The sequence below is a fragment of the Lutzomyia longipalpis genome, chromosome 1 (genome assembly GCF_024334085.1).
Source record: "Lutzomyia longipalpis isolate SR_M1_2022 chromosome 1, ASM2433408v1".
NCBI classification, from domain to species: domain Eukaryota; kingdom Metazoa; phylum Arthropoda; class Insecta; order Diptera; family Psychodidae; genus Lutzomyia; species Lutzomyia longipalpis.
In genome coordinates this window covers 26,694,827-26,719,329 of record NC_074707.1, presented here as the reverse complement: position 1 = coordinate 26,719,329, position 24,503 = coordinate 26,694,827, and the positions used below count along the sequence as shown (strand labels likewise).

Here is a 24,503-nt window from a genome sequence, read left to right as displayed (position 1 = left end):
TATACCTATACATCGTTGGAATAATTTAGCTGGGTTTAATCTTGATTTTTTTCTAAAAAAAAAAAAAAAAAAAAAAAAACAATATATTTTCATCTTAATTTTGCCAACAGAAAAAGAACCACATTTAAAATAGAATGATATGAAAGTTGTAGACCGACTAGTCACCAAAAAATAAAAAAAAAATGATGTACAAATAAATGAACTAAAGTCCAAAGCATATAGCCATAGTTTTTATTCCAAAAAGACGTTTAACAAAAAGTTTTCAAAATCTAAAATTAAAAATCTATTTAAAAAAAATACTGCTTATTTAGCACATTAATTAGATACTCAAATTAAACAAAATATTATGTGAAATGTATTTCATTTTTATTTGAATTGCTATTATTATTTTGAAAGCACGATAGAGTTAATTTACATTTTGAATTTTTTTGTGTATTTAAAAGCTCAATATATTAAAGCTATACCGCCTACATTTAAATGAAATTAATTTTTCGTCAAATTAAGCACGAATAGAATGCTAATGAAAATTACTCTTTAAATAAAAAAACATTCTGTCTCTGCCCTAATTAATGTAACCCGCTGCATTTTCTCAGTCATCATTTTCTTGAGCACCATTTAACACATGTGTATCTCAATGGAAAAATTGAAAAGTCTCCGAACAACAAGAGACGAGCCACTCTTTTGAGTGCAGACTGAATGATATTTGATGAAGAAAACAATAATGGCCAAATAAATTATTGTCTAGCTCTAGTGAATGAAAGTTTTTAATTGTTCGGTACAATGAAAGCGTGCGATACAATTTCTCAAAAATATTTCTTCCCTCCCTATTAGAGGCAAATTCCGCGAATGTCTTTCAATTTTCTTCACATTAGACACAACAGGGGCCCCAAATTGCCTATTGAAAACCAACTAATTATGTAGCTACCTCTTCTCTGATCCAATATGAGATGATCAAATTAATGAATTTATTAAAGATGAAAATTAAATATATTTCACGATAAATTGAGTAATCCCAGTTTGGCGGTGTAGCGGCTCTTTTTGTAGAGTGGGTGTTAAAATGTTTAGACAAAAACACAAAAACTTTGGGTATTTTTTTGTTGAATTGAATTAATCCACTTTGATGTTTTGCTATTTCACATTTGAGGCTTCTTCAGCTCTTTGGAAATTCTTGCACAAACTCTTGGCGCTCTTTCACTCAAACAGAACCAACAATATTCACCCTCCACTGCATTCTGAGGTGCACACCATGAAAATAAGAGGCCCCGGCAGGAAGTTATACTACACACGAAATGGTAAGGAAAGGTATCAAAGTAAGTCAACGCAGAGTATCTATACATCCAACCGTCACTCGAAGCGATCCGACTTCAACTGACTCACATTTACCTGGCGCAAGAGGAGAGGCACTCTGGCCGGAAGCAGTACCTAAGTGGGAGTCGGAAGGCATCGAAGCGGAACTCTCGCTCTGCTGCAACCACTTCACAATTGTTTTGATCCGAAAGACTCTTCTATAAGTAACCAATTTATTAAAAATATAATTTTTTTACCCAATTTTTTTCAACTTCTTTACTACGAATTTTTTCTCTTCCAAAATTGTCTTATTTTTTTTCTCTCAATGACGACAAAACGACATTTTTTATGTATACCTACCCAAGCTTCACCCAAGTTTGTTTATTTACATTTCTTTTGCATTTTCTTGAGGACAACACAAATCGTGTGTTACATAAAAACAATTCAAACGAATATAAAATGTAAAATACAAATAGCTTAAATCTAAATTGTGCTTTCTGTGAGAATTAAGAGCATCAATTTTTCTTTTTTAAAAAAAGTGCTCTTAAATCGAACATGACATTAATAAATTAAAGAACTCTTCTTTTATACATACTACATGCGTTGCATTCTGTTCTAGTTTGGAAAACTATGATCAAAGTATAAAAGTTTTGTGCAGACAATTTTGCGCAGCTTTCAGTAGAATATTAAGATATCGAAAAAGATTCAAGAATTCTATACAGACTTAGCAATATTAATCTATCGTCTTGTATGAGAGCAATTCAGTGAGTTCTTATTCATATCATTTAATGTTTATCAATTTTTGTAATAACTTTAAAATCATTTTAACATGAAAAATCCTATTGAAAATCTTTGGTAGGTACCTATGTAGTTTTGCTTTTTAACAAGATTTTCTCATGTAAAGATCTGTTACACTTCCTGATTAAAGCAGAATTATGGCCTGTGAGAAATACTATTTAATTAAAAAGCTATTGTGTCGCGTGCGAGAAAGTACAAAGCACGTTTTTCATCCACATGTTTTCATTCGTTATTCCACTTTCAAAAGTTGTTGCCTTTGGGACACACTATCCATGACTTCCACCGCTTCTACCTCACTTGCTGAATAGGCTGGTGTACCATAAAAATACAAGAAGATGTCATGAATCGGCAACTCGAGGGGTGCCTCGGAACTTTAGATGTTCGCTTTTTTATTAATGGCGTAGCCATTGCCAGGAGTAGTCGTGTTTGTTGAAGTTCTTCTGTAGCTGTTTCCCAGAAACATCGCATCTGCCCGGGTCTCTTCATCAAACGTGTTCAAATCGGCGTGAACGAGTCTCGCGAGTAGTCTAGTCGGTGCATTTGTGCGAAATTATTTCTGTGGCGATGTCGGACACCACGGTATCGCCCACACGCAGCCACCACAACAGGAGACAGTTGGTGAGTTGGGATTTTCGGTGCACAATGGAATTCTCTCGTCGACGCCATAATGTACGGAACAAGTGCAACCTTTTTTATCGCCCAAATATTCCCCGTGACTACCAAATTAATCTTCTCTGCATAAGTGTGAGGTCATTGGGGGCCTTCTTGGTGCGGGCGTGTCCCCTTGCATACATTCCCTAATGAGATTCATCGCAAAATTCGTGCTTGTTGCGGCATCTGCATGGAAATTACTGTCCGTCGCAAAAGCTGAGGTGGATCTGAAAACCGAGGTGGCCTCTGCTTGAGAATCGCCCCACACTTGCGTCAAGTGACATGGTGCTGCCTCACTTCCTCTCATTCTCTCAAACGATATCGCCATCGCATTCATGTAGAATTCTCTCTGAGTCATGGCAAGAACAATGCAGCACTGCTTATTTCTCTCTTCTTACTTTCCAATATATAAGGTCCGCACCGTCTCATCCCTTTCAACTGCTCACCAATTCCCAGATTCATTAATTGATCCTCAGCAAATTATTCTGATTCCCCAAGAGAGTAAGAGAGAATTCCTGCTGCGGGTCATTCCTGCAAATCTTTAAAGGATCCCATTTACTAAAGATTCCATTGCGTGGATTATTAAAGTGATACACTTGGTACACTTGGTACTTTACAGTTTATAGTAGCTATCACACGAAAATGCTTAAGTAAAATGTTAAGAAATTTTAATTTATATTTTTTAGAACTATTTTAACATTTTCTGACTTTTTTTCCCTTTCTTTTTTTTTAAAAGAGCTCATAGTGTGGCCAGGCAGTTACAGAATAATGACATTTTAATTGAATTGAGATATCTGAAAATTTCTTTCACCAAATTAGTAAATAATTTTAAAAAATCCAATTTTTAATTTAAGAATTTTCTTCCAAACTACTTTAGGTTCTCTGAACCGCCTTTTGTAAAAATAATTTTTTTTATATTTATTCAATTCATTTAACCTGATTATGTAGCGTATACTAAATTTATTTAGTAATTACACGCATTTACATAATTTTTTGTTTGATATACCCTCTAATATAGTAGGTACTATGTGTTAAAAAGTTAGCACTATAAATTAAAAAAAAAAGTTTAGCAGTTCTTAGTTTCAAAGCTACTACAATTTAAAATCTTCCAATACCTAATTTATTCGTTGATTTTTATTCATAAATTCTGAAGCTGTCCTGAATTTTATTTCATATACTCTACTTTTCTCGCAATAAGCGACTAGAGATTTTATGCTTTAACCACCTGTTATTGTTTTTAAAATACATTACTGTAAAAGTAAAGGATTTTCAAAGAAAAAAGTTTTTCGCGAGATTCCCCAATTAAAATCTTTCAGAAGTGTATATACTATACACAACACACTGCTTACAAAAAAAATCAATATTTTAACCAATTATTATATTATCATACCTACAAAAAAATTGTTGAACGCCAAAGGCAAACAGTTTAGAACAATATAGAAAATTTTAGTGATAAACTTTTTTTATACAAGTTACATTACTATACCTACTTATTTAGAGCATTCTACACCACATGTGCGACAGCTACCTTTTCCTGTTTCACAATTTTATGAATATACTCAGCAAACTTAATAGTTTAATTTGGTCCAAGTTTAAAACGACTAATTAATGCACTTTGCATTCTGGCGTGCGATAAACTCACTTGAGTAAGTCCTCCTTAACAATTTTCTACCCTTGCGTGATTTTCAGCGAGAGAGAAAACAGAAAAAGCTATACTCGGAGGAGTGGGCCCTGGCTGATGATGAGTACGAGGGAGGACGTGGATTCAGTGTGGCCGAAAAGTTGGAGTCCGCACGATTTGCGCAAGCCGGAATGGTGCGTGAGATGAAAGGATCCGACTTGACTGTTGCGTGAGTGAGATGCTAAATTTCTCATCTAGTTGCTTCCTTACTAATATAACTATTCTTTCATGCAGGCACTTGCAGCAGTACGGCTTTAACATTCCTCTCCTGTTCAAGGAGAAAACAGGACTGGGACTTCGGGTGCCGTCGCCGTATTTTAGCATAAATGACGTGCGAATGTGCGTGGGATCGAAACGGGTGCTGGATGTGATGGATGTGAATACACAGAAAAATTTAGAGATGACAATGAAGGAATGGCAACAATACTATGAGGATCAGGAAAAGACACGCCTTCTCAATGTAATCTCGCTGGAGTTTTCGCACACAAAACTCGACCATTACATCCAAAGCCCGGATCTTGTTCGGCAGATCGACTGGGTGGATGTTGTGTGGCCAAAGCAACTCAAGGAAGCCCAGGTTGAGGGTACAAATTCCCTCCATGATATGATGTATCCAAAAGTGCAGAAGTACTGTCTCATGTCCGTGAAAAATTGCTATACGGACTTCCATGTGGACTTTGGAGGCACATCAGTTTGGTATCATATCCTCAAGGGTAGCAAGGTGTTTTGGCTCATTCCGCCAACTGAGAAAAATCTAGCATTGTATGAGAAATGGGTGCTGTCCGGAAAGCAATCCGATATTTTCTTCGGAGACACAGTCGATAAATGTGCCAGGGTGTACTTAACAGCCGGCAATACATTTTTCATTCCTACGGGATGGATCCATGCTGTGTACACTCCCACGGATTCCCTCGTGTTTGGTGGTAATTTTTTGCACTCTTTCGGTATTGTGAAACAACTGAAAATAGCCCAAGTTGAGGATTCAACAAAAGTGCCCCAGAAATTCCGCTATCCCTTCTTCACGGAAATGCTGTGGTATGTCCTTGCCAAATATGTGTACACTCTGCTGGGACGTTCACATTTAGACGGGGACTCTGAGCGTGTGGAGGAGATTGCTAGAATCCCACACATTCACCTGACGCATTATGAACTCTTTGGGCTTAAGGAGATCGTCATGTATTTGTATGACTTGCCACCGAATAAGAAAAATGTTCCCGATTTGATAAAAGATCCCGTGGCATTGATAAAGGATGTACGCACACTTGTTGAGAGACACTGCAAGGATAGTCCAGAATTAGCCATCACGGGACGTCCAGTACTTCAAGCAGAGCGAAGTATTGCAGCAGATCCACCCACGATGCCAGCTTATGATATGGCTGTGGATAGTAGTGATAATTCAACAAGTACAAGTCAGCAGCAAGGAGATTTTCTCCCACCAACCGCAACAGCAAACAGAGTTGGACCACGAGGACCATACAAGAAGCAATCATTGTCCACTGGTGCCCAGCAGCGTTCCCAGGGACCCAACAATTCATCCAGTGGTGGTGGACCAAGAAGGCGTAGGACGCGCTGTAAAATCTGTGAAGCATGCCAGAGATCCGACTGTGGGGAATGCAGCTTTTGTCTGGATATGGTTAAATTCGGTGGACCAGGTCGTGCCAAGCAAACATGCATGATGAGGCAATGCCTTCAACCAATGCTACCTGTAACAGCTCAGTGTATCTACTGTCACCTTGATGGATGGCGTCAGACTCCTGTTGCTCCTCAAGCCAAACTTCAAGCATCCCTTGAGGGTCCATCGTCTCTCATGGAGTGTTCAGTTTGCTACGAGATCACCCACCCCGACTGTGTCCAACGTCATGCTCCTAATATTAGTGGAATTGTTAATGAGGATCTACCCAATAGCTGGGAATGTCCGATTTGTTGCAAATCCGGGAAGAACACTGATTACAAGGTAAATATAGCTTAAGTAGTTAACTCAATTGTCTTTGCGTATAAAGACTCTGAATACCACACTTTTTCACTTTTTAGTTTTACTAATAAAAGTTTCTTTGAGATGTTAGGTAAAATATTTAAGAAATCTGGTGTATACACTACAAATTTAATTACTCAACTGATAAAGAAATACTTAACATTTTTTTTTTTAAAGATCAACTGAAGTGTCGAGTTTTATATTGCCTTCATTATAATTCTAGGAAAACTTAATTTTACGAGATAGAAAAACTTTAACACGATATTAAAGTTAAAAAGTTAAAAAATAAATAAAATAATTATAATATGATATGATGTATGTATCTGACATAAAAATCAAGAAAATCCTAGGTTTACGAGACATTTAGAATCAATGAATCATTGCATAACAATGGTTTTTCTTGTTCTTTTTCCTTCAGCCACGCCATTTCCGTGCTCGTCAGAAGTCTTCAGAGATTCGTAGGATGTCAATCAGTAGTGACGCATCATCCGCAATTGAGCACAAGCCATCAATTGAGACACATGGAGATTTTGGGGGAATGTCTAGTGGCTCAGATTCGGAGACTCCTGGAAAGTCAGGAATTCGGAAGCTCGGTGTAATCAGCCCATCTAATAGCTCCAATACCCCCATTAAGTTCGAGATTAAGCAGGAGAATGACCCTTCGCAGGAACATCTCACAGGTGGGAGTGTGTTGAAACGACGAAAGAGCGACGATGGTGGGAGTATGTGCAGCAGTCTGCATGAATCCGTAGAGACAGTTGAGCATAGTGTACCACGGAAGAAGTCGTCGTTGCGAACACAACTTGCACAGCAGATTATCAGCTCATCAACGAAAGTTTTAAAGAAGCCCATGTATGTGGTCAGACCGGCCCAGGCAGGGGGCACTACACCTTCACCAACGGGACACTATGCTCTAGATCCCACCTGTATGTTGGCCATTTTCCGTTATTTGCCCCCGGAAGCTCTGATTACGTGCTCCCTAGTTTGCAAGATTTGGTCCACTGTATCTGTGGATCCTTCACTCTGGCGCAGGATGAATTGTGCTCAGTACAAATTGTCAGCTAGCCTTCTTACAGCCATCGTTCGAAGACAGCCGGAGCATTTGATTTTGGACTGGACAAGCCTGGCAAAGAGGCAACTAACATGGTTAATTGCCCGAATTCCAGGACTCAAAAATCTTAGTCTCCAGGGAACACCAATCCAGGCAGTTGTTGGCCTCTACACCTGCCTCTGTCCACCCCTACAAATTCTAGATCTCAGCTTCGTTCGTGGCTTGAATGATTCCGCCATCAGGGAGATCTTATCACCGCCAAAGGACTCCCGTCCTGGTCTCACCGACTCCAAGTCTCGTCTACGGAATCTGAAGACACTCAAATTAGCCGGGACGGAGATCTCAGATGTGGCACTTCGTTACATCACCCAGGGACTCCCATCACTCCTCACTCTTGACATTTCATCGTGCCAGAGGATCACAGATGCAGGCATCTTCCAAATCGGTACATCCTCTAGTGCCATAAACACCCTTGTTGAGCTAAATCTCAGCTCATGCAAACTCGTGACAGATCTCTCGCTGGACTATTTGGAAAAGTGCGAAGCCCTTACGCGTCTCGACTTACGGCACGTACCCCAAGTGCCCACACAGGCTGTGATAAAGTTTGCAGCCAAGTCCAAGCACAACCTCCATGTGCAGGATGTAAAGCTTGTTGAAAAGCGAAAAAATGTCGCGTAGATCGATTTCATTTTACCTCCTAATCTATTGTACTTGCATTTAAGACAAAATGTATTTTAAGGATTTTAAGCATTATGTTTTACGAATTGTGCGTCTTTGGGGCTCGACTTTTGATTTCTCATACATTTTTTTTATTACTATTAAGAGAGAAATTTAAAGTATAGAACATGAGTGGGTGTGATAAAGAAGGTTTAAGTGTAGTCTTCTATGAAAATTTTACAGTATCGTGGTCAAAATAGTAGCAAATTAAAAATTTCATTTAATTAGTTTTTTTTTTCTAAAGTTTCATGACAAAACTATATCAACAACATAATATTATTTTATTTTCTTTTTATGTGGAGCAAATAAATAATTAATTGTTTCATTTAATGTAAATCTGATTTATTTTTTGATCAAATGGAAACCATTCTCAGGCGAGTTATCTAAATAATTGTTTTTTAATGAAGGAGTTAAAAATTATCAATTAAGTGCCACTATTTTCGCCACATAAACTGTACTTGTGTTTAGCGCTAAGAATCATTAGGAAAAAAACCTAATTCTGGCTTTTCAATCGAATTTGCCAACAAGTCAGGTGATTTTTAAGAATTATTTCAGTATAGTCACGATCTTTTTAATGCATCGGCTATTAATTTGCAATGGCCCCACAATTCGCAATTAGTGTGTCTTTGTGTTTATGAATAAAGTAAGCTTAAGGCGATCGATGGTACGAAAGGGAGCAATTAAAGTCTCTAGAAAAAAAACTTATAAGTAGTATTGCAAGAATTTACCATCATTAAAACGCGTAGTAAGAAACAAAAATAGTTTTTAAGGATATCGAAGAAAAATAAAAAAAAGTAATTTAGTAAAATATAGAAGAAAAAAAAAATGAATGCGGATTAAATACCAAAGATAGTGCTGAATTAGCTAAAATTGTGGTAAACTCTAAAAACAATTTATTTTGTAGAATTGTATGAAAGAAGGCACTGATTTGCAATTTAATTTTTCTTCGCCTCATTCAACTTTTCCAGGGACAATTGAATTTCTTTCTCGGCAGAAAAACATTATTTTTACCTTTTTCTCTTCATTTTTTTATGAATAAAAAGGAAAATACAACAGAAGAAAGGGACGTTACTTATCTCTTGATGATATTCCTTTGTACAGCGACGCGTGAAAATCAAGAATTTCGCTGGATTTGGAAGCATGGATGGGTTTCCTAAGTGCTTCACTACATTGATCTCTCAGTGTGTCATTGGAGAAGAAGAAGAGACCTTTTGCATTCTTGGCATCCTTCATGCGAGGTGGCGGTATGGCTGGATTGAAGGTCATTGCAGAACTATCAAATTTTTCAAAAAGTTCCTCTGGCGATCTGCAAAAAAAAAAAATTAAAAAAATGAGATTTTCTTCAAAATTTTTAAATTCGTCACAGTGTGATGAATCCTTACAATTTCGCCACGTCCATGTTGAGACTTCCTTCACCACTTATAGGAGCTCCGGATGCTAGATGCTTAGCCATTTTCACGCAAGTGGGATGATAGTGCCTCATGAGAGCAGATACTTCATAGAGAAGTGTGCAGTTTGCATTGCAGTACTCAGGATCTGGGAGTTCTGGATCATATTTCCCAGACCCAACAAAAGTCTCCGTATCCAGGAGAACATCCACTGCTTTGGAAGTCAACTGAAGCATATTCTTAGCCACACAGATACATCCCAGTGATCCGTTGTGCAGTAATTGCAATGATGCTGTCATAACGCGTTTGGTGAAGGCCAGCAATCTCTGGTACGTCACATCCTTACGTCGCTTTACCAGAACCTCTGTCAGCGTTCTTAGAATAATCAGGAAATCCTCGTGATTCTTCCCAGCGTGCACCGAAAGCATATTCCGATAGAGATGATTATAGAAACGAATCGGATCAATATTGAGAACCTCTCCCTGTCCCGAAAGCATTACAAAAACCGTCTGTATACAATGTAACTGCTCCCGATAATCAAGATCCACAGACTCCATGATATTATTGAGCACATTAACAAGATCCGAGAAGAACTCCATGTTAATTACGTTAGCGAATCTATAGAAAAATAAATAAATAAGTAATTTATGACACAGTGTATACTTTACAAACACTTACTTTGCAAGACCCTCGAGTGTTGTAGCGAGAAGCTTTGAGTTGGGATCATTCTTGAGGATCCGGAAGTAGATATTAAAGATAAGTTTTGTAATTTCAGTAAGTTTATGTTGTCGTGATTCCTTATTCTCTTCAGCTTTCGTCTCCAGAAGTTCCTTTTCCAACTCCTTTAGCTTCTTCTGTCGTTTCCTTTCTTTCTTTGATAAATTCATCACACGACTCTTCTTCGCTTCCAGCTTTTTCTCTTTAATTTCCTTCTCCTTATCTGCATCCAAATTAATATTCTTAATGTAGAGGGACGTGAGACAGGTGAGAACTTCACAATGGACGTTGTTCTGCTTAGTTTTAACGAGATGATTAATTCGTCTAATAATCTGCAAAATAAAAATTCTTTTGGATATTTGTTTTTTTTTAAAGCCTCTGAAATACTCTCTTACGTGTAGTGTCAATTCAAGGCGCTTATCCGTTTTGAAGATATTTCTGAAGCATCCATTGACTTTCTCTCGAATTTGAGGAAAGCGATTGTTTGATAGGTACACAAGAGTTTGTCCAATGTTTGTGCTGAAGTTGAAATTGGGATGTGCAAGAATAAGTTCACAGAGACAGTTCGTAGCTACCTGAGCTAAGCTGATCTGAACATCCGTCAATGGACCTTCCCCTGAAGGTCTCTTCTTGGACACAGTCATGGTAATTCTTTCAAGAATCTGCAGATACTTTTTGTATTGCTGCAATAAAATATTCTCAAAAGTAACCCGGAGAAGTGTATCCTTCTTAAGTTTAACATTCTCCGTCTCCACAACACCCAGCTTATACTCAGGAATGATGTCTTTAAAAACTTCCAGGGCTGAAAGGAGTGCTACCTTTCGGACGGAGATAAGATTAGCACTGCCCTCCTTTGACACTCTTCCCATAAGATCGAAAAGGGAGGAGAAATTTTTTATTCTCTCCTCAGGACGCTCCAAAATCCCTGAACAAATTATTCCAATGCGATATTTCTGCTTTTGCACTTCCTGCTCTCGGTGTGTCAACAAATCTGCCACAGATACAGCCGTATTCTCCGTCTTTACTTCAACTTCTGACGAACGGTCCCGGATAATTTCATCGTCTGAATCATTTACTTCCGAATCATTTTCCTCCGTAGGTTCTTCAACTTCCTCTGGAGAATCTTCGTCTACCTCTTCATCCTCAAGAACCATTGATTGTGGAATAATGCCATGTTTTGTTTTAATTGGCAAAAGATCACGTATTTTCCCTTGTTCACCTCGTGTCTCTGCATACTCCTCCCGGAATTTCTTTTCATGCCCATCCAGGGAATTATTCGTGTTATTCTTTCTCTTTCTCCCCTTACTTTTATCCATTTTTGATTCATCAGTGAAATTATTAGCCAAATGGGGTGCATCATCATCGTCAATCATGTCCATGATATCATCAACATCGCTTGATACATCTCCGTGAATCTCTGGCATTCCTGACATTTGTGATTTCTTTTTTTGCTTCTTCTTTCCTTTTGCACTTTGTTGATCATGTCCTCTCGAAATCTTATTATTCTGTAATTTTCCTTTTACATCTTTCATCTGTTTCCCGTGCTTTACTGTGGTCAGGGATTTTTTCTTCCCTTTACTCGGGGCCACATTCTTTTTTCCTCGAATATGCTTCACTCTTTTCGCTGAGCTTATTTTTACCTTTTTCTGCAACAAATATAATGAGTTATTTATTGAACTATTAAATAAAACATATAACTAGTAAATATGTACTTACATTTCCCATTTCTTGCTAAAACGCTTAACAATTAAGAATTTTAGAATTAATCCTTCGCACACGAAGCACCAAAGCAAATACAACACGTGAAAATGTTAGGTTAGGGAATAAAAAAGGTTGTCAGTCAAGTCAATGTTTGTTTACATTTTTTGTACATATAGTTGTTCTACAGTTGTGGTAAAAACTTTTAGGACAAAAGATGTCTTCAGATGAAGAGGATTACATGTCCGATAAATTCCTAGAAAAGAATCTGCCAAATATTCGTCCGGGATTAATCAAAAACAGAGAGCGTCAGCGAGAAGTAGAAGTTCAAGCAAAGAAAGCGAAAATCGACGAGGAGACGAGGAACAGGAACAAACCCAAACAAGTTATGGAAAAAGAGCGCCTCCAGGAAGGCCTAAGCAGCGCTATAAGTAGTGATAACAAAGGATTCGCCCTTCTAGCAAAGATGGGTTATAAGCAGGGGCAAGCTATTGGGAAGACTGGAAATCAGGGCATTGTTGAACCAATTGGGATAACCGTCAAATCTGGCCGTGGTGGATTAGGAAGAGAAGCTGCGTTGAAACAACTAGAGGAAAGAAAAAGAGAAATTCTTCGACAGAGGCTCCTGGCAAAAGGAGATACTGAACCCACCTCCGCTGAGGAGTTTAGAAATAGAATGTTTCGAAAAGCGGAGAATCGACAAATTGAGGCAGATTTGGGGTAATTAATTTAAATCTCTAATACATCTTATCAATTTATAGAGCCTTTCTTTCTCAGGAAATGTCAACGCACATGTGAGAGACTTGATCTTTCATTGGAAATTACAGAACCAGAAATGGAGTGGTTCTGGCCGCCAAAACCTAAGGAAAAAGAGGAAACCGAAGAAGATGAGAATGATGAAGAATCAGAAGAAGATGAAGAGGAAGATTTTGAAGTATAAATTTCTAATCTGTGCCATATTGTTTAAGAGTTAATGCCATTTTATTTTCTATCAGCCTGCAGAGAAGTTGGAGATGCTTACAAACTACGTAAGATCTATGCATCTTTATTGCCACTGGTGCGGTGTGAAGTATAACGATGTGGATGATCTTGTAAACAGCTGTCCGGGAGTAACCAAAGATGACCACTAAATTTCATCAGAGGTAATAACCAAAACCAATTAATTTGATACGAAACGATTTCCTTTTTAACGCCCTTCTCTGATTGATGTGATCGAATCTGAAGATGTTGCGAATATTCAAGCTCATCTAGCAAATTTTAATTACCCATTTCTCTTCTTGAGAGTGTGTAAAACTATATAAAAGATATAAGATAGGATATTTTAGTAAACACATAAAATTACAAAGACGTTAAAAATGTTCTTTCAATAACTTTGATAAAAAAAAATGATAAATTAAATATTAAGTAATTCTAATGTTGAGAATTTGGACAGTTTCATAATTGTTCTTTTGATTAAAATCAAGGAACTAATTATAATAAATACACGAAGAAAACTAACATTTTTCTAGCTTTATTTTGTGCTACTTTTCACCAATTCTTCCAATTTTTCTTACTTCCACTTCTGGTCACTTCTACAGTCTGACTAATGATTTAAATAAATCACACCTAACAGAGCTTCATAATGTCTTCTATTTTAATGTTCCCTTTTGGAGTAAAGCAATACAAGAAATTATATTACTTCATCGTCTTACATAATGAGAATCATTCCAAAAATTTTCTTCTACAAAATCGACCAAATCCAAAGCCATTGTATTTAATTCTACAAAGCATTTTTATGCTGTACAATAGAGATAGGAAAAAAAACAATATACAGAACATTAAAGGAATAACTTGATCATGTTTCGCGAAACTTCTCTTATCTGGCACCGAAAGAAGTGTTATGTAAACGAGAACTGTGTTGAATTGCTCCCAAAGACACCGTGTTGGGTACAGAGAGCACGAAATTCCCACTAAGAGCGCTCCAAAGTGCATCACATAATTCCTCAATAGATTCTGGGTGTATGGGTGTTCAAATTAATGTCAAATTATCCATCTTTTGTACATAAAACGCTGTGGTAAATGCAAATTGAAGCGTGTCTCTATCAATGTTCTCTCCTTGTTGATTGTTTTGCAAATGACAAATTTAATTTCACGTTGATACCTCCTTCTCTTCGAAATCAATGTAAGATGCTCTCGATGATCCCAGTGTTTTTTTTATTATTCCATCCCAATCTTTGTAATATTGCAAGATCACTCCTAAGTGCGAAATGATAGTTTTCAAATAAAAAGTTCTATAATTCACTTAAAATCTTTTTCCAAAATTTCAATTTGATTAGATGAGATTGGTTGGTAAATAAAAATAAATTTTTAAAATTATTTTCATATTTACATAGGTACATTATTTTAAACATTTTAGTATTTAGGTTTTCACCAGAATTTACGTATTTCACATTAGCAGACTCTCTCAGTATTTTATGTACAAAAGGTACGAGAAACCGTCTATATACTTACATATGTACGTACAGTACATACATACATATATAGATAAGGGTTTCACAATGGTTAGAGTGAGACAAAGAAGATCCTTTGGATTGTCTCGAAATTCCAATTAATGGCTCCACACCACAACATCAAATGGAATGTCTGCAGAAATCAATCGATGATTTAATATAGAAAGTCACATATTTCTTGAGCCAATTCTTATCGTGATTTCATGACACAATCCCTTTCGATCCATCACTTGATCTATTAAAAGTTGCGCATGCAGATCACTTGTTTATTTATTTTTTTTATTTTGGAAAATTACACAATATTTCTAAAATCATCACCCCTTTTAGATATTTTCTACGACATTATTATAGCTAACAATAAAAGTGATAGATTGCATAACGAACGATATCGTCAGAATGATATTTGATTAATTTAATTTTCATAGCAACAATTTTCGTGTAAAGAAAGGTAAAGAAAGAAAATATTGATCAGAGAGAAGTATAAGTCTATATTTTTGCAATTTCTTTACTCTACAATTTCTTCAATTATGTGATAATCATTTTTTATTTATTATTGGATATTCTCTTTCAATTCTGATACGTATGTATTTTATACACTATCATATATACATACAACGGACTATACGATCCACAATCATTCATATTGTTAATACATATTAAATTTTCATGTAATTGAGTATTGATAAAGGAATTAATTAAATAATCGAATCTTTTTTTTTTCTTTTATATGAATTTTCTCTCAGACATTTCGCACTGTGGTATAAAAATGCAATTTCATACTAACATATTATCTGTTTCTGCTCCCTGTGTCAATATTTATTGATTTTATCTTAAATTGGCATCAATCAATGAAATTTAATAGCCCCGAGTGACATAATAATGAATTATTGTGAGAATTTAATAAGTGATGCTGCCGTGTGCAATTTGAAGAAGAATTTTGCAATACAAAACAAATCTTTCCAAAAGTCATTTCAATTTTTCGTGGTATTTCACATTGAAATTCCCCCAAGACTACCAATCAATGCGCCGTATCTTCCTCATATTTAAGAAACAATTTTCTCGAAGAATTTCATCTTCAAATCAACGAAATTTCTTCTGACACATTGAAAAAGAGACTAATTTTAATAATATCTTATAAATTTCCAATTAAAGGTGAAAAGGATATTTTTAATTTAAGTTTTTTTTAATATCATTAAATTACTTTCTAAGTTTTGGATCATGAATCATACCCTATTGTATATTAAATAAAATGATTTAATTCATAGAATTTTTCATTTTGTAATTAATATGTAAATTAAGGTAACCTTTCGTTGTTGACAAAATAATGAAAAACCGTGATCTTTCAAGAAATTGAGATCACTATTTACATAAAAAAAGTCTCTGAGAGCAATGTCATTCTTCAACAATTTACGAAGAGAACGATTTTCTTCACGTCCTTTTGCAAAATTCTTCCGCGAAAGCCTTCAATCTCACGTACAATCCATGGTCAATCCGTTCGATGAAATCTCAACGATCGATCATCGTCTTTGCTAAATATAGCAAAAGAGTGCATTTTATTGTGTCGTGTAGTTCATTCAGAGCAATGAATCGCGAAAGGATTACAATTGCAGGAATGTTGCAATGATGAATTATACTACTTTTATGTTGACATCACCTTCTATTTAATTTCATCCACATATCCAGAGGAACTCCTTGCACCATCCAACTATTGTATAGATATAAATCACATTCGAGGGAGGGTCTCTGGTGTCATCAACACTCGCTTTTCTGTAGTTAGCAATATTTTGAAGATCTTTTAGTGAAGTTTCCTTATTATACTTTAAAAGACATAGCAATACCCATCCATTCTGTAGTGTAAATGTTTTTCAGAAATTACATAAATTTATATTAATATGTGCCACTATACTAGAATAATAAAATACAAGGCTCTTTTAGAGATTTTTTGTCCATATTTTCCAGCATTTACCTAATTGAATATTTTTGCGCTTGATATAAAAGCAAACATCAATGCCATGTGTAATTGGTATGTAATTATTACGTGTGAATATGACATACTTAACATTAGGTCGGATTATCTAATCCCGTCCAGGTGCCTCGTCCCAAGAATAGATCAAAAAAGAAGCGCAAGATGATGAAAGGCTCTTGCAATTCATTACTATAGATAGGTATAAGTTTGGTGTTAAAAGCAAAAGTTTAGTCAAGGAGGCACGATTGCTTATGGAAAGTATGCATTCTAAAAGAGATGATGAATGGTGTACACAAATCTGGAATGAAATATGCACATTCAGAATCAAAAGTATGACTCAACGCGTTAAATTAAGTCATGTTCTTTACCCTTTTTTCTCAACAAATTCAGAATGACAGTGTCATCAAGCACTTTTCCTTTCTATGTACAAGTTGGGACAATTGAACTGTAAATTCTTTTGCAAATTTTCTTAATTTACTAACGTGAAAATTAATAGCAAGAACAACTTGAAAGAGAAGATGGTATATTGGTTAAAATAAAAAATCAACGTAATTTACCTAATTAAAAAAAGAAGATGCATTTTAATTGGTCTAATCTGTGCATTACAAAATAAACTGCTAATTTACAATTCTTTAGCATAGCAAAAACTAAAAGATACAATCCTAAATTGTGACTGAAAATGCACATATTTTGAATTTTTTCTTTTTTTTTTCAAAAATAATGTATAAGCGAAATTTCAATGCGATTTTGCAGAAGGAATCTGAATTATGTAGCTCATTGCATTTTGCAGTGGGTGTGTGATAAATCTTGACAAAGCGTCTTTTAATTGCATGGCGTTTGGAAATACAGTGAAAAAGACGTTGATGGAACGTGACAGATTAATAAGTGATGATTCAGGTGGTGTACTTTGTAAAATAAAAAGAAAAATTACGCATCTCCTATCAACACATTCATTATATGTATGGCACACTAGTGAATTGTCTGCTTATGAGATTTTACCATTAAATCCACGGTGAGTTTGCAAAAGCAGCTTCTAACCTGGTAATGGGTTATTTCATACGAACCATAAATCGCCTGATCGATCGATGAACTTTTAAAAATGATCATTTTAATTAGACTCCGCAATGAAGGCTCATTTCTAATCCCTTTCCATTAGCTTCGCTTTGTACTGTAGTTGAAGTTAAAGTTCGTCTGTTGGCTAATGCAACATGAGAGACATGGAGGTTACTACACATCAAATTCATCAACATAATTTTTGCCCCACAGGCCGAATATTTCACACTGGATATCGCTTCCTCAGGAAGCATTATGATGGGATTTATGCAGTCATTCTTATTTTTGGAGCCTCACAGTCTGTAGCATTGAGATATACGAGGCGAAGTACTGGACAAAAAAGGCGATCAATTAATTAGAGATGAGCAATGGTGACCTTCGACGATCTAAATAAATTAATAATTAACTCTATTTACCTACTTTAATGTATAGCAATTAATCATATAGCAGTTGCTGAAGTTATTAATACGACACATGGCGAATTATCAATTCGACAAATCATCATAAATGTAAGGTTACAATTGCGCCAAATGCTTGGTGAGAAAAGGTTGATTGAATGGAACGTAGTGGAAGCGGAAAAGCAAGGTGAGATGCTGAAACAAATCTTAAATTCGCACTCAAATTCACACCTTCTGCACTTTATATATTCCTCTGCAATACCCTTTTGTCGTGTTCTTTTTCTCACGTCTCTCGTTAAAAACTCTAAATAGCAAATTAATTTGTCACACGAGCGGCAAAACGCCTACAAATAGCTAGTCAGCTGCCGTTGCAGACGATTTAACACCCACAATTGCTGAAGACAGAAACGCGACTTCTACATACACTAAATCTTCTTTTGCTTCGCTCTACGAAATAAAAAAAATATCAACTCTTGATGTAATCCCCTTTTTTACACATTGACTAATTTCTGGTTAAAAATAAATAAATTGTAAATTATTTTACAACTTACTATATTTTAAAATACTTCTTTTTATCGTAATAGGTCTCATTTAAAATTATCTAAAACTCTTAAATCAAGTAAATTCTAGGAGCTTATGCTAAATTTAAAGTTTAATAAAAAAAAATACGGAACATCACTTCATTTGAATAGATAAAGATTTAAGTCATTTGCAGTAACAAAACATTTGTCTTTTATAATTAATTTTCTATAGAAGGAGATCGAGGAAATTGATGGCGATCTCTTCGTGACTTGCCAATTTCATCATCATCATCATCATAATTTTGTGATGGTGAACAAAAATGTATGTATGCGGATGTAAATCAATATATTTTGCACCTTTCTGCGTGAAAAACGTCAATCAATAGTTTAAGATTTTGCCTAAGGTGGACATTTGCATTTTGATAGAAAATATCGGCTTAGCAAATATAAATGCAAGTGAGGAGGTCACTCTACATGGGGGACTTTCATATAGAGTAGATCACACGGATTATGATCATCTATGAGCAGAGTCTCAACAATTGCATAATTCTATCGTGAGTCTTTGATACATCTCATCACAGCGCATTTTAAACTTCTTAACCAGTTCTTATCCATCCCAGTCTGTGAATTTTGCCACACTTTACTTACCTTTGTACATATACGTATTCCAAATGCACCCTCCCTATTCTGGTGCTACCGTTGATCCATCACCCAGACCCAAACAGATGATCGTCTTGCTGGAGATGTACAAGTGATCTGTCTTCTGTAAAATGAAACATTTATGATGATTTGCAATCAAATATTGCGAGATAACTCTTTTCTTCTTCTGTACTTCTCATACCTTAAGTTTTTTTTTTATTTATCCGCTCTTCTTGCCATAATATTCTTTTAATTGCCAATTAATTTCATCATTAATGACTTTATTGTTTCGATTTATTGGCGTGGTAGGTTTTTTGTTTTCCCCCCACCAGTCTGCAATGTAAAGTTGTGCATCATTAAATGCAATTGTAAAGTGCTATATTACACGGATGCTATATCGACTTGTCTGACCTCATGGTGTTCCCCATTCTGCAGCGCAAAACTCTCTCAGTTACATATGTGTTTTGGCGGGAAATTTCGCAAAACACCCTCAACGTACTTATTGAATGTTCCACATATTTGATTTTAGCAATTTTCCTTCTTTCATATAGAAAATTAATCACTTTTATAAGGAATAAATTCCTTTAAATCTCCTTTCAAAATGTGGTGATTAATGATCTTTTTTTTAGAATTCGCTAAATCTATATATTCCTTGGCAATAAAGTAAAGAAAGTTCTTAAAAATCATTGAATTAAATTTCGATTATTTAGAAAAAAAATCTTCATTTTCTTGGGGCCTGTATTTAAATCACCTTTTTTTTTATCTTCAACGCCAATTTATGTTAATTTTATTATCTCTCGTTCAAAAATAATTCTTTAACCTGGTAAGTTTCAATTAGGAAAGTAACTAACATGTTTTTAATAAGACTAGATACTCATTCCACATTATATTGTTCTTGCAATTGAAATAAAAGTTGCAATGTTGTCATTGTACATAGTCTCAACTTTCAGTATATGGAATTCCTCGTAGCGAGTCGAAAAGATGCGCGTTCCACTGGATAAATCGTGACCCGTGCTCATTGCTCTCTCAGCAAATGCTTCCTTTCTCTCCTATTCCATCATGTTTATGTATATTTTAGTAAGAATATGTGGTGGATTTAATAGTTACAAAATTCTTATAATTTATATTTTAACTTTTGCTTTTATTCTACTGGATGAATGCTTTTGTCCCTTTTGTTCTCATCTTCCTCATTTAATTTGTTTGTCACGCTAATTTTACATATTACATAATTATATGTAGATATACTTTTAAGAAAATAGCCTCAATACTGGTTTGTCTTGTCTAAGATTAAAAAAAAATTGAATTAAGTGAAAATATCGTGATTCCGTGGGCAATTGGCAGAGGTTAAAATGGAACCATTTGACGCGTAATGAAATGATCATATTTTTACCTTGACGATTCATGCTCAATTTAATGTTTCTTTCGGTGGTCCACTTAGTATTCCCTACACGATATCAATTTATTCTTTTGCAAATGAAAAATACAGCCAAAGAGCAATATTATGTTTGTTTTATGGTGATCAATCAATAGGTCAGGAAATTAATGAAAGAGGGACAATAGCATGATTGGTTTGGATGATGTATGATTTGGCACCGAATATACCTTTTTGATGAGCCAGTGACATAATAAAAGTGCATCAAGCGAATTTTCCACGTGCAATGCATTCAAGGTGTGTACCAGAGACGCTGGGATAGATCGTGGATTCTCTGCAAAAGTTTACAGACGTGGATAGAACATCAATTTGCAATTTTTCTGACCTTTAAACGAGTTCAGGTTGTTTCAACTGCATTAGCGCTCTTTTTGCATCTCTCACGTGAATTTCATTACCTATTGGAAAATAATGATGAAGAATGGCTGTTGGGAAAATACAGAAAGAGAAAAAAGGTTTTCCACTGATTGGGCATTTTTTTGTGTGTATCTAATACGACTTGCGAAAGAATGTAGTAGCATCCCAAGAACGTCAAAATAAATTAATATTTATCTCTTGCAAAGCTTTTTGTATATCCTCTTGAGCCGTAACGATAATTTACTCAAACAAATTAAGAGAGCTTATGTTTTAACAAGATTAATCTAATGTTTTAATTACTGCTTCACAAAATTAAGAAATTTGAACCTTGTGTCCAAGGGGCATTCACATCATATATTTGCAATACTTGCGAATTAGCTGTATTAATCAGTATTCGTACATACACGAAGCCCTTAACTAGAGACAGAAGGAAAGATTAAAAGGAGTTGCAGCTATAGGTACCTACATAATTATAAAAATCATTATAAGGGTTTTTATTTCAATTGAATATAAATGTCTTAATAGTATATAAATTGTTTGCCCTTTTTTCATACACCAGTCTCTTCATCGATATGCAATGGAGACAATGTGCTGTGGCACACTGCCTTAATGGTTTAGAGCTTTTTTTGCATCCACAATATTCTTCAATATCTCATCATGTTGATAGTAATTTGTTGTTTCTTTCAAAATATCCTGACATACCTATCTTAAATGAATTAATTATTCAGAGGTAAAACATTATGCAATTCAACAATTGAAAGCGATGAAAATGAATGCGCTTCATGTGGTTCAATTTGTCCGTCTCGAACATTTTGTATTTTACCTTTTTTTTCTTCTATGTTGTGCCATCAATTTAAAGTTGTTATTTATTATGATTTTACCATATGAATGTGTATGGGCTTCCTGTGACAAATTTGTTTTCTTTAATATCAATCCCCGAGATGAAATATTGCTTCTGCCACAACGGTTCCATCCATCACATGGTTTGTTCGCGCGCGGTTGATGTGCTTTTGTGTTATCGATTTTGGCTTCGCGGCTATGGGTGTATATATAGAGACAGCATGAGAAATTGGTCAAGTAGGGTCAGAAGAGCAATATGGAATAATGCTATGTGAACATTACTTTTACTTAACACGTAATTTCGTCGCCTCAATACAGTACCAATCAAAAAATCTGCAACTTCTCACACTTTGCAATTTCTGTCCATTCATAAAGGCATCTCAATGCCATATCGCTATAGAGACAGAGGAAAGTTCATTAATAAATATCTGATAGGCTTTACTGGTCTATAAGAACTATGATTATTTTAAATAAAATATAAATGAACATAGAAAATTGTAAAAAGTTAACGGTATTTAAAAAATATACCTAATATAATTTACTGCACACTTTGTTGTTTTTCTTTTTTTGCTATTTAAAGAAGATTAATGCTATTCCTTTTAATACTTAAATCAGTTTCTGAAAAAAAGAAAGTTAAAGATAAAAATTAAAATCCTTAATGTCTTTTCATTACTTGTCTTGTATTATATGTGAATCCTTAATATCGTTATTTATTTGTTTACGTAAAATAAATTTTTTTCTTAAAATAATAAGTTGTATATAAGTAAATATTCCACTATAAAAGGTATACAATTTTTATAAGAAATTAACTTTTCATCAATTCTTTAAAAAAATGATAATATTAATAAACGAATGGACGCAATAACTGTGATTTTTTAAGGAACCGCAAAGGCTATAGACAAAATCTAACAAAACATTTTTTTTTCATACTGCGAGACATGGTTGTCGATGGTGCAAGGAGGTTACTAGAACAGTGTTGAGAATTGCACCAAATGAAGATGATTTGAGGGAAGGAATATATTTTTAAGCCAGATCTGCATGGTGATTGTACGTCGCATGTGGTTTTCGTAACACATTCAAACGGCACTGTATCTCATCTGATGCGGTGCAAAGATTAATGAAATGGTACTGGGATGAGTTGTTTTAGTGTTATATCATTTGCTTACAATTTTTTCATCTTTGATTTTTATGTTTTGTAATGCATTATTGGGAAACGAAAGACTTCAAACGACGAACCCAATAGCTTTTTTGACTTCCTTATGAATTAAAATGATTAAAATTGCCATCGTTGATTGGAATGATCCTAACAACGCAAACGATAAGATTAAGAAAACACAAAGTCTCGCGTCTCTAATAATGAAAAAATAAAATGAAAATTGAAATGAATGCTGTATAAGTTCATTGTGGAACTGAAGAAAAAAACTAACTTTCCAAACAATTCGCATTTCTCCCTCCAGTTTTTAATAGATTTTGGCAGTAATGGAATTTATTAAATGTATAGTCTCTTATAATTAATATCATGAACAAAATAGAGATTTTTAAAAATTTAGCTGAATTAAACATAACTTTGAGCGTGTTTCTGGTGCAAGAGCCGTGATGATCTTCCAACTACAAATCATAATCTTTTCCTAGAAGAATTTTAATTAATTTCACGGTAAAATCACAACAAAATGCCATCAATGCGCTTCAATATCATAATATTAATATAAATTAGGAATCTCAGAGTCGGAATAAATATTCCTACTTCAGATTAAGTACAAATACCACAAATGAATTAAGAAGTAGTAAGTATTTCTATAGAGGAGGTATACGATGGAATCAAGGACTCGAAAGCTTCATCTAGTTTTTCCCAAGTGTTTTTCATATTAAGCAAAAAGACGATACTTTCGTCATAGCACGTGATAGTAGTGAAGTGGAAGAATTATTAAAGCATAAAATAGATTTAATGGATAAATCCATTGAGAAATGTCCAAGTGTTTCCATAGCTCACAATTCAATTCACATTTTTTTTTCTCTTCGCCATAGTCACCCAAAACGATAAATCCAATCTCAAAAATGCTACAAACCAAAAGTTACACCACGATCACTCTCTTGCTGCACAACCCACGTGTTTATTGCATCAAATGATCTACATTACTTCAGACAGAACGTCCCATTTCTAATTATTCAATACGATTGTCTGCATATGTGCCACATAAAATTATAATCACAAAAATTCCATTATTCTCATCTCTGATTCATTCAGACAACTGAACAGCAATTGAAGGAAGATGAGCGGCAGAGAAAAAAATGGTCTACATGCGATATCACAGACTAAGATCTACTATTATCGAAAGTAGAGTAACACTGAATAAATCCGGTGATGTCCAACGTTGCTGTATATAGCAGGAGAAGTACATTTTCTGTGGCAATTGTGGTAAAATACAACATGTTGATCCATACCATATGTCTTACAGGCTTTGTAAAATTTTTAATTTACACAGAAAAGTTCTTAAAAAATATAAATAAAAAATAAAGAAAAGTACAAATCTTAGTTATTCCGAATATAAAAAATGTACTACGTAATTAGAACTAAATAGTCAGAACCGATATATTAAAAAATTATTCAGCAATTTTTGACTGGAGATATTTTGCACTATAAAATCACCTTGACTAGTATACCTTCTTATATGCTTCTTTTCCATGGGTTTTGACGCAATTTATTTTTCCAAGTCATGAACTCCTCAACGATGTGCATAATATACCTACCACGTTTACTAAAAAAAATGTGGAAACACTGAGAATAGCACTCATTCACATTTCAGTGCAGAATGTTGTAAAAAGTCTCAACGTTATTGCCTACTTTTTATAT

General features: G+C 34.9%; 4 protein-coding genes across 6 annotated transcripts in view; 2 read left to right on the top strand and 2 right to left on the bottom strand.

The window, feature by feature from the left end:
* The window catches only part of LOC129797484 (protocadherin-23), a 953,251-nt gene extending 951,672 nt beyond the window's left edge, over window positions 1-1,579 (bottom strand). Inside the window, exon 1 of the mRNA XM_055840120.1 lies at window positions 926-1,579. The gene's annotated coding sequence lies outside the window, so the exon portion shown is untranslated. The remainder of the gene's footprint in view (window positions 1-925) is intronic.
* An 897-nt stretch (window positions 1,580-2,476) lies between these two features.
* Window positions 2,477-8,187, top strand: LOC129797445 (jmjC domain-containing histone demethylation protein 1). The gene is made up of 4 exons (XM_055840007.1): window positions 2,477-2,703; window positions 4,426-4,586; window positions 4,652-6,371; window positions 6,808-8,187. Exons 1-4 carry the CDS (start codon window positions 2,650-2,652, stop codon window positions 8,116-8,118), a joined length of 3,246 nt encoding a protein of 1,081 aa, XP_055695982.1. The 5' UTR covers window positions 2,477-2,649; the 3' UTR covers window positions 8,119-8,187.
* Window positions 8,188-9,033: 846 nt separating this feature from the next.
* Window positions 9,034-12,127, bottom strand: LOC129797467 (nucleolar complex protein 3 homolog). Its single transcript, XM_055840072.1, has 5 exons — window positions 11,979-12,127; window positions 10,658-11,908; window positions 10,224-10,594; window positions 9,540-10,163; window positions 9,034-9,463 (listed from the first exon to the last, which is right to left on the bottom strand). The coding sequence occupies exons 1-5, from the start codon at window positions 11,985-11,987 to the stop codon at window positions 9,226-9,228; spliced, it is 2,493 nt and encodes an 830-aa protein (XP_055696047.1). The 5' UTR covers window positions 11,988-12,127; the 3' UTR covers window positions 9,034-9,225.
* Window positions 12,113-24,168, top strand: LOC129797695 (G patch domain-containing protein 11). Of its 3 annotated transcripts, none has more exons than XM_055840504.1 (4): window positions 12,113-12,680; window positions 12,738-12,894; window positions 12,956-13,102; window positions 23,678-24,168. In XM_055840504.1, the coding sequence occupies exons 1-3, from the start codon at window positions 12,178-12,180 to the stop codon at window positions 13,088-13,090; spliced, it is 795 nt and encodes a 264-aa protein (XP_055696479.1). In that variant the 5' UTR covers window positions 12,113-12,177; the 3' UTR covers window positions 13,091-13,102; window positions 23,678-24,168. The 3 variants fall into 3 exon arrangements, with proteins under 3 accessions (XP_055696479.1, XP_055696482.1, XP_055696481.1); XM_055840507.1 differs by having other exon boundaries at window positions 23,898-24,151; XM_055840506.1 differs by lacking the exon at window positions 23,678-24,168 and adding an exon at window positions 17,682-17,879.
* Window positions 24,169-24,503: the final 335 nt, after the last annotated feature.